The sequence below is a fragment of the Mobula birostris genome, chromosome 3 (genome assembly GCF_030028105.1).
Source record: "Mobula birostris isolate sMobBir1 chromosome 3, sMobBir1.hap1, whole genome shotgun sequence".
In the NCBI taxonomy this organism is placed as follows: domain Eukaryota; kingdom Metazoa; phylum Chordata; class Chondrichthyes; order Myliobatiformes; family Myliobatidae; genus Mobula; species Mobula birostris.
Genome location: NC_092372.1, coordinates 130830479 through 130840777, shown reverse-complemented (window position 1 = coordinate 130840777; position 10299 = coordinate 130830479). Strand labels below are relative to the sequence as shown.

At 41.5% G+C, this 10299-nt stretch overlaps 1 protein-coding gene across 1 annotated transcript; it reads left to right on the top strand.

Annotated features, from left to right (window-relative positions):
- Positions 1-8439: 8439 nt before the first annotated feature.
- On the top strand, positions 8440-10299 carry LOC140194704 (interleukin-6-like). Its single transcript, XM_072251960.1, has 5 exons — positions 8440-8522; positions 8618-8766; positions 8872-8985; positions 9271-9417; positions 9517-10299. The coding sequence occupies exons 1-5, from the start codon at positions 8507-8509 to the stop codon at positions 9688-9690; spliced, it is 600 nt and encodes a 199-aa protein (XP_072108061.1). The 5' UTR covers positions 8440-8506; the 3' UTR covers positions 9691-10299.

Below are 10299 nucleotides of genomic sequence, written 5' to 3'. Positions count from 1 at the left end.
ATGGTTGAAGGGAGAAACTGTCCCTGCCGTGAGCTCCCAGCGCCACAAACTTGCAGATGCAGCGTCCTGGAAGCACCTGACCACAGTCCGACTCTGAGTCCATCCGAAAACTTCGAGCCTCCGACACCGAGCACTGAGCACCATCTCTATGGAGCATTTCGACCCCAGCCCCGGCAACAGGCAATAGGCAAAGCCGAGGATTTGGGGCCTTCCCTTCCGGAGATTATCGATCGCACAGTAGCAGTGGCAGCGAAGCAGGGATTTCAGATGTTTCTCCAGATGTTCCTCCATGCTTCTCACATCCATCTCCATCAAATTAGGATTGTGCACAGACCCTATTTCACAAAAATGATATCAATTCAGAGCAGCCACGCGTGCTGTGTCACGCCACCATCTTCTCCTCCCCTCCTTATTTCCCCTCCAATTTCTAAAGCACTTAAAATTAATCTACAACCTAACAAATTAACTGTGCTCTTTGGAATAATTCCTCAAAATATCTGTGGTATCTCTGTGTCTGACCAACAAATTACTGCATTTGTTACATTGATAGCTAGGAGGGCCATTTTGTTGAAGTGGAAGGATACATCAGCTCCCACTTTGTCACAAAGGTTCTCTTAAGTGATGCTATGTCTTAGTTTGGAGAAAATTAGAAGTCGAACCTTTGAACATTTATTTGATTTTGAGAAAAGATGGAGTTCATATGCTCGTTATTATCATTTGAGTTAATTGATAGATTTCCTCCATGATCTAATTGTAATTTTTTGTTATTTTTGTATGATGCCTGGCTCTGGGGTTGAACACCTAATGGTTTTCCCCCACTTTTTCTGCTTAGTAGGGTTTTATTTATTATCACCAAAATTTTTCAATCCTTAAAATAATGTTTTTTTTCCTTGAGACGTTGTAAGTGTTGTTTACTTCAATGTAATCATGTTATTTTTGAATAATATAATAATAATAAAAAGATTTGAAAAGAAAGTAAATTGTAAATTGCAAACAATAAATTGATGTCAAAAGCACAGCTAGCCTCCAGACTAAGAGATGTGGTTATGAAAATGCTGACCATGAGGTGCTCACATAAGCATCCGCCAAACATTAAGACTATGGGGTTGTGTTCGTTGGCCTACATCAAACCAGACTACATGGCTAAATGATTGGCACCATTGTGACTTGATTACCAGCTGGCAGACTCAGCTAATGCCGTCACTTAATATATCAAACATGGTCATAGGTACAGGTGCAATCAACAGTTAATGTATTGTGTACTCAGAGAATCAGCTCACACAAACACTAACCTTGGGCATCTGGCTCCTTGTCTTTAGAAGATTTTGGAATATATATGTCAATAAGTTTGTCCCAGCGTTCAGACGTGTCTCCCACTGTCGAGATGGAATTTGATGGAAGCATTGTCAACCCCAAATAGTAAAGTAAGCAATGTCATTTTAACTCTTGAAATTGTATTGTATCATCTACTGATTTGAAAGGATCTTTTGAGTTTAAGAGACTCTATTGCGAGAGTGTCCAGAAGAATGCCTGCTTGTTGTGATGATAAAGACTTCTACATGTATCACCAGCTTCAGTATCTCTCTGGTCACTTCAATCACAGTCACAACAGTCTCAACTGCAAAGAGCACTTAGTTTGTGCCCTGATGTGGAAGTTCAGATTTGTTCTCTAGTTTTGTTTTCCGAATGAGATTGTCACTTTGTTGCCTGTGAGTTATTGCAGGTCATTATGAACAATATGAGCATATTGCAATTGGAATGCAGATTGACGCCAAAATCTTTTTATACTAGCACCTTAAAATGAAGAGAAGTGAAAGGTGAACACAATTAATCTCAGTCCTGAAGTAAGGAAAATTTTGAAAATCTGTAGTGTATAACGGGAATATTTCAAAATTTCAAAAATCTACCCAAAGTTCATTTGCCTTCTTCTATACTATTTGTACTATTTTGAAGATTATTGTTTTCACAGTGATCAACAGACCCAGATGCAATGTACTGCAGACTTCTAAGAGAATCAAGGGAGGAAAATGCAAAGAATGGCCATTAAAACCTTAGGTCCTTGAGTAATGTTCAATTTGATCATAGCTGGCCATCCACTTCAGTTCTTGACCTCTGAAGCACCAGAAAATCCACCTCCTTCCTGATATTTTTAATAATTTAGCTTCCCTTGTTTTCTGCAGTGGAGAATGCCATAGGTTCACTATGCCACAAGGCTAAAGCTCCAATGGAGTCTTATCTAGGTCCTGTGCAATAGCAGTAAACCTTCCCCGTTCCTGTCCTTGAGTCTTGTCACCATGAAGGGCAACAAATCACCTCCATTCCTAAATGCTTGCTGCAATTGGTGTACAAGGACAACCAGGTCTCGGTGCACCTCAGCCTTTCCCACACTATCACCATGCAGATAATCTGCCTTTTTGTTTTTGGAACAGAAGTGGATAATGTGATACTTGTAGGCATAGACTAAGTGATAAACATAGCACATAAAACAGTGCACAGTTCAGGCCCTTTAGCCCATGAATTTGTGCTGACCCTTTAACCAACTTCAGGATCAATCTAACCCTTCCCTCCCACACACCCTCCATTTTTCTTTCATCCATTGCCTATCTAAGAACCACATATGGGCTGAATATATTTACCTTCACCACCACACCCGGCATTCCACCCTCTGTGTATAATAACCTACCCCTAACATCCTCCTTCCAACCACCCTCCCACATTAGCAATTGCCTCCCTGGTAAAAAGTTGCTGGCTATCCTCTCTATCTATGCCTATTATCATCTTATACGCCCCTTATCAAATCAGCTTTGATCCTCCTCTGCTCCAAAGGGAAAATCCCAAGTTGCTCAACCTTTATTCATAAGACATGGTTTCTCGTCCAGAAAGCACCCTGGGAGAGCTTTTCTCTGCATTCTCTAAAGCTTTCACATCCTTTTTATAATGAGGCAACCAGAACTGAGAACAATACACCATGTGTTCTAACCAAAGTTTTATAGAGCTGTATCACTACTTTGTGGCTCTTGAACACAATCCCTTGACTAGTAACTAGCACACTATGCGTCTTCTTAACCACCCTATCATCCTGCAAGGCACGACGAGGGACCTATGGACTTGGACCCCAAGATCCCACTGTTCCTCCACACTTTTAAAAATCTTCCCATTAGCCTTGTACTCTGCCTTCAAGCTTGACCTTCCAACATGCATTATTTTACACTTTTCTAGATTGAACTGCATCTGCCACTTCTCAGCCCAGCTTTGCATCCTGTCAACATCCCATTATAATTTATGACAAACTTCTACACTATCCACAACTTCATGTCATCTGCAAACTTACGGACCCACCCTTTCAGTTCCTTACGTAAGTTGTTTTTAAAGATCATAAAGAGCAAGGGTTCCTGAACAGGTCCCTGTGGAACAGCACCAGTCCCGGACCTCGAGGCAGAATGCACTCCATCTACCACAACCCTCTGTCCTCCATGAGCAAGCCATACCTGAATTCATGCAGCCATGTTTCCCTGGATCCCATGCCTCCAGACTTTCTGAATGAATCTACAATGGGGAACTTAATCTAATCTCTGTACTGTATTGGGCAAACTACTGGAAATAATTATGAAGTTAATAATAATTATGAATTATTAAAGTTAATGTAGAGGGACGCAGATCAGTTCAAGTCTGCATAAATTTGTTAATTGGATTGATTCACCTAATTTGATGTTTACAAGAGGTTACATGAAGGATTGGAAGGAGATAATCACAAGAAATTTGCTCACTTTTAATAAGAACCTGGAGAACAGGTGGTCCTTTAGGCTGGAATCCGATCCAAAGAGAGGATACAAGAAGGGATCTGGAGAGGGTGCAGGAAGATAATGATGAGTGGAAGATAAGCCTTGATCTTAAAGATAACATTTGATTATGCACAGAAACAGGCCCCTCATTGAGTCTAGTTACTTCAATAGCAGAACAACAGCAAGAGGCAAATGGTCCACTTCCATTATTTCTTATGTTCTTGAGTATAAAATCAATGTTAGATATTGACGGAGGAAATGGGGAAAGCAGACTTCTTAAGAGGTCAAAATGAAGGGACTTAAAATTAAAACAAATAGTAGAAAATCTAGAGGGAGATCTCCGTCCCAAGAATGTGAAGACATGGAAATCATTAGCTTACAATGGGTTTGCACATATAAAGCCTATAAGACTATAATTGTGTTAGATGTCACATTTTGACTGTTTTGCCCTTTTTCATCCTTTATGGATAATCCACTCAATAGATTCCTCCTGTGATTCTTACTAAAAGTAAACAAACATGTTAGAAACATAGGAAATGAAGGTACCTTTGCTATGACAATAATGTACTCATATTAGACAAAATTTCAGGATAGTAATGAAACTACTGTATGTTTTAATATATTTAATAAATGAAGCTACTATAATTTACATAATTGAACAAGTCTTAATAAACATATACAGTGCCTTGAAAAAGTATTCAGCGCCCAATCCTTTGTTCACATAAATCAGGGATACAACTAGGGATTTCGATCAACTTAACTGAAAAGTTTTATTTATGAATTTCATGCTCCACTTTTCGCAGTAGAACCCAAAAAGCAGGGAAATTTGTAAAGCATGAAAAAGTAAAAATTCAAAAACTGCAATGTCAAAAGTTCAGAAGTATTTGTCTCCATTTGAACCACCTCTCACATGTATTACAGCCAGTAGTCTTTTAGAATAAGTCTCTGAGTTTTACACAATGGGATGGAGCAAGATCTCCCCATTCCTCCTTGCAAAATTGCTCAGGCTATGCCTGGTTAGTTGGGGAGCAGCAGTGGACGGCAATCCTAGAGTCTTGCCAGAGACGTTCTATCAAGTAGAGGTCAGCACTCTGACTGGACCATCAAGTACATCAATTTTCTTCATTTGAAGAAAGCTTACAAAAGGTTCAGAAAGTTAGGTAATAAAAGCTTACAAAAGGTTCAGAGAATTAGGTAATGTTAGGGGTCTAGAAGATTATAAGGCGAACGGGAAGGAGCTTAAAAATGAAATTAGGAGAGCCAGAAGGGGACATGAGAAGGCCTTGGTGGGCAGTATTAAGGAAAACCCCAAGGTATTCTACCAGCATGTGAAGAGCAAGAAGATAAGACGTGAAAGAATAGGACCTATCAAGTGTGACAGTGAGAAAGTGTGTATGGAACCACAGGAAATAGCAGAGGTACTTAATGAAAACTTTGCTTCAGTATTCACTATGGAAAAGGATCTTGGTGATTGTAGTGCTGACTTGCAGCAGACTGAAATGCTTGAGCATGTAGATATTAAGAAAAAGGATGCGCTGGAGCTTTTGGAAAGCATCAAGTTGGATAAATCGCCAAGACCGGATGAGATGTACCCCAGGCTACTGTCGGAGGCGAGGGAGGAGATTGCTGAGGCCTTGGTGATGATCTTTGAATCATCAGTGGGGATGGGAGAGATTCCAGAGGATTAGAGGGTTGCGGATGTTGTTCCTTTATTCAATAAAGGAAGCAGAGATAGCCCAGGAAATTATAGACCAATGAGTCTTACTTCAGTGGTTGGTAAGTTGATGGACAGGATCCTGAGGGGAAGGATTTATGAACATTTGGAGAGGTATAATATGATTAGGAATAGTCAGCATGGCTTTGTCAAGGGCAGGTCATGCCTTACGAGCCTGATTGAATTTTTTGAGGATGTGACTAAATACATTGATGAAGGAAGAGCAGTAGATGCAGTGTATATGGATTTCAGCAACGCATTTTATAATGTACCCCATGCAAGGCTTATTGAGAAAGTAAGGAGGCATGGGATCCAAGGGGACATTGCTTTGTGGATCTAGAACTGGCTTGCCCACAGAAGGCAAAGAGTGGTTGTAGACAGGTCATATTCTGCATTGAGGTCGGTGACTAGTGGTGAGCCTCTGGGATCTGTTCTGGGACCCTTACTCTTCACGATTTTTATAAATGACCTGGATGAGGAAGTGGAGGGATGGGTTAGTAAGTTTCCTGATGACACAAAGGTTGGAGGTGTTGTGGATAGTGTGGAGGGCTGTCAGAGCTTACAGCAGGACATTGATAGGATGCAAAACTGGGCTGAGAAGTGGCAGATGGAGTTCAACCCAGATAACTGTGAAGTGGTTCATTTTGATAGGACAAATATGATGGCAGGATATAGTATTAATAGTAAGACAGTGTGGAGGATCAGAGGGATCTTGGGGTCCTTGTCCATAGGACGTTCAAAGCAGCTGTGCAGGTTGACACAGTGGTCATACGGTGTATTGGCCTTCATTAATCATGGAATTGAATTTAGGAGCCAAGAGGTAATGTTGAAGCTATATAGGACCTTGGTCAGACCCCACTTGGAGTACTGTGCTCAGTTCTGGTCGCCTCACTACAGAAAGGATATGAAAGCCATAGAAAGGGTGCAGAGGAGATTTGCAAGGATGTTGCCTGGATTGGGGAGCATGCCTTATGAAAACAGGTTGAGTGAACTCGGTTTATTCTCCTTAGAGTGACGGAAGATGAGAGGTGGCCTGATAGGGGTGTATAAGATGATGAGAGGCATTGATTATGTGGATAATCAGAGGCTTTTTCCCAGGGCTGAAATGGTTGCCACGAGAGAACACAGTTTTAAGGTGCTGGGGAGTATGTACTGAGGTGATGTCGGGGTTAAGTTTTCTACTCAGAGAGTAGTGAGGGCGTGGAATGGGCTGCCGGCAACGGTGGTGGAGCTGGATACGATTGGGTCTTTTAAGAGACTTTTGGATAGGTACATGGAGCTTAGGAAAATAGAGAACTATGGGGAAGTCTAGTAATTTCCAAGGTAGGAACATGTTCGGCACAAATTTGTGGGTTGAAGGGCCTGTATTGTGCTGTAGGTTTTCTATGTTCTATATTTCTATGTTTGAAGCCACTCCATGATTGCTTCTAGCATTGTGCTTTGGGTCGTTGTCCTGCTGAAAGACAAACTTTCTCCCCAGATTACGCTTTTTGGCAGAAGCTAGCAGGATTTTATCCAGGATCTCTCTATATTAATCCAGGATCTCTCTGGTCATCATTCCTGACCAGATTTCCAGCTCCTGCGGCTGAAAACCATCCCCATAGCATGATGCTGCCACCATACTTTACACTGGGGATGGTGTTACCTGGCTGCTGTGCAGTATTAGATTTACACTGCACGTACTACTTTGCTTTGAGGCTAAAAAGTTCCATTTTCGTCTCATTCAATTACAAGACCTTCCTCCACATGTTTGCTGTATATTGCAAAGTCTTTATGGGCAAGGATATGCCTTTTTTTAGAGGTATGTGTCGCATAAATCTAATACTGTGCAACACATTCCCTACCGTAACATCCCATCCCTACTGTAAAGTATGATGAAGGTAACATTGTGCTATGGGAATACTTTTCAACAATAACACCCAGAAATCTGGTCAACATTGATGGGAAGATGAAAGCTGCTAAATACAGAAAGATTCTGGATAAAAACTGGCTAGCCTGTGCCAGAAAACTTAAACTGGGGAGAAAGTTTGTATTTCAGCAGGACAAGGACGGAAAGCACACTACCAAAGCAACCACAGAGTGGCTTCAAATGAAGAAAATTGATGTCCTTGAGTGGCCCAGTTCAGTATTGACCTTGCTGCAATTGAATATCTCTGGCAAGACCTCAAGATTGCTGATCACAGCCACTGCCCAACTAACTAAGACTACTAGCTGTAATAACTGTGAGAGGCGGTTCAACTATGTACTCAGAAAAGAGGGATGAATACTTCCGAACTACTGACATTTCAGTTTTTGAAATTTTGTTTTTTTATGCTTTACAACTTTCCGTTTTTTGGACTTTACTGTGAAAAAGGAGTATGTGATACTCAAATAAAAATTCTCAATTAAATTAATCAAAATCCCTGGTTGTAATATTGACTAATGTGAACGAAGGGTTGGGGGTTGAATACTTCATCGCACTGTACAGTACGAGCAGAAAGTTTGGACCGAGACTCATTGTTCAGTCAATGGTAGTTTTAAATTCAAAACATGAACATGCAATCGATAATAATCAATTAGATTCCGATTCCTGGTCCTTCATATTACAACAGTATTTTTGTTGGATGTAGTGATTTTTCAGTGACTCTTTTCTGTCTATAAGAGTGATCAGTTCTCAAAATTTAATTAAGGGGTCTCGTAATATTGCGGGCTCCATTCGCGGTTATGGTAGGTAAACGATATGTATCGTTACTTGGGATTTTCAAGTTTGACCATCCCGCCGATCAACCACGATCATCCGCATCAATCACGTCAGATGGAAGAGAACTGGTGTGGAAGTCATCTTCAACGCAGAGGAAGGGCTGCCACATAGAAAGGAAGAATCCAAGAGTGACTAATGGGTGCTGCAACACAAACATTGCGAAAAAAACATTAGTAATTGGATTTTCCCAAAAGGTGGCGATCAATAAATAGTGGGGAGAAAGGAGCTTGGGGAGCTCAAAATCTAACACCTTTGTACGAGGAGGACAACATGGGACTTGCTCAAAGTCAGTGAATAAAGCTTCCTGGTATCTGTTCAACACATTTCGGAGTTGTTGCAGGAAGCGAGAGTTCTTATTCCGTTCTGTCTCTTTCCCTGCAGGCTTTTACCTTCTGCTCCTGGTGCTTTGTGGCAGAGTCGCCACTTTCCCGCTGACGGAGCGGCCGGCTGCACCCGGCCCGAGCTGCGCAACGTGCGACTCCCTGGCGCTGCAGATCCAGAGCTCAGCGGCCGAACTCCGCGATGCTCAGGTGAGTGAGTAGGAAGCGGGAGGGGAATGGCGCCCCGCAGACTTTGTCCTGGTCTTTACAGCTCGCTTATTCGCTGTCTGATCTTTCCCCAACCCCGCCCCGCAGCTGTGTGACTATTTCTCCTTCTGTGACGGGGACCAGGGATCGCTGCTCACCTCCGACTTCAACCTGCCGCAAATCCGATCTCAGGACGGATGTACAAAGATCAGTTTCCATAAGGTGAGTGAAGCCCGAAGGAGCAGCCGTTTCGTTGTAAAGTAGGGCATTATAGTCTATATAAAGTGTACCTCGAGGGGGAAAAATAGTAAAGGAGTAGGGATTTCGTTCGTAGTTTACGATATTTGGTTCCAGCAAAGCAGCATTTAAACCAATTTGCACAACCCGGTAAAAGTGTCAGTTTTACAAACTACAGTTCTAGAATTCATATAAATTCAGGCACAAGTCGACAAAACTGAAGAGCCCGAGACAAGGTTATTTCTTACTTGTTGTATTTTTCCTATTTAGGAAACGTGCCTCAAAGCGATTGCAAAAGGTCTCCATAAATACAACCCTCTCTTATTGTTGGTACAAACATCCATCGTGCGTTCAAGTGAACAAATAATATGGATGCGGTCCAGTACCCAACGCCTAGCGGAACTGATCATGCATCAGGTAAGTGTAAACTAAACGGCGCAATTCTGGCTGTGGCAAACTCAACTGAAAGCTATGGAGACTCAAGTCACAACCCCTGCTGTCCTCTTTATATTTCAGTTAAATGTCGAGTTTGGCATCAATAGCGTGAGCGAGAGCGAGGTGGAATCGTCTGCCTTGGACTTCGTGTCAAAAACAGACTGGAACAGACAAGTGAATGCGCATGTCATCCTGCGAGACTTCGTCCGGTTCATGGAGAAATCAGCCCGAGCACTTCGCTTCATGAGTCTGTGAAAATGGGCTCACCTCCAGAATCGGCAGAACCACTTTTTATATATACCACGATTGGTTTATTTATTTATTTATTTCCCAGCCCCAGCACAGTGATTATCAACTAGGTGGAGTGACAGAAACAACAGAGCGATAACATTACGGAATTAATTGGACAGGCAAGCCCAACCTCTCGCCATCATTTCTGCTCCACACCAGGATTTTTTACATGTCCTTTTAGTATATGGAATGCACGTTTTATTCACGACTGCTAAAAAAAAAGCTTGCTCCTACTGGCACACATATGCCACGCATTGAGTGGTCAGAGCAAAGTGAGCTTGGGAGTTTGCAATTTTTTTTCAGTTCCATTAACCGTGCAACTTGTAAAATATGGTTAAACAGAGGTAGTAACCGCCTTAAAGTATGAACGTTGTAGTTCAGCATTTGGTCGTACAATTGTGAAAATTACAAAGGTTATTCTGTAAAAGAAGTGCCATCGTAAACTTAAGAAGTTGCATGTTAGCAATTGTTTACAAAATGTTATTTACACTGTTTAATTTTATTTATATTTATTTTGACTAATTCAACTTTTAAAAATATTTAAAAACTTGCATTTATTTATTGATATTTATA

Excerpts from the sequence above, each read along its gene's own strand:
- LOC140194704 (XM_072251960.1), top strand. Across the intron at positions 8,767-8,871 it reads CCGAACTCCGCGATGCTCAG|CTGTGTGACTATTTCTCCTT; the intron begins GTGAGTGAGTAG and ends CCCGCCCCGCAG. Across the intron at positions 9,418-9,516 it reads CGGAACTGATCATGCATCAG|TTAAATGTCGAGTTTGGCAT; the intron begins GTAAGTGTAAAC and ends TTTATATTTCAG.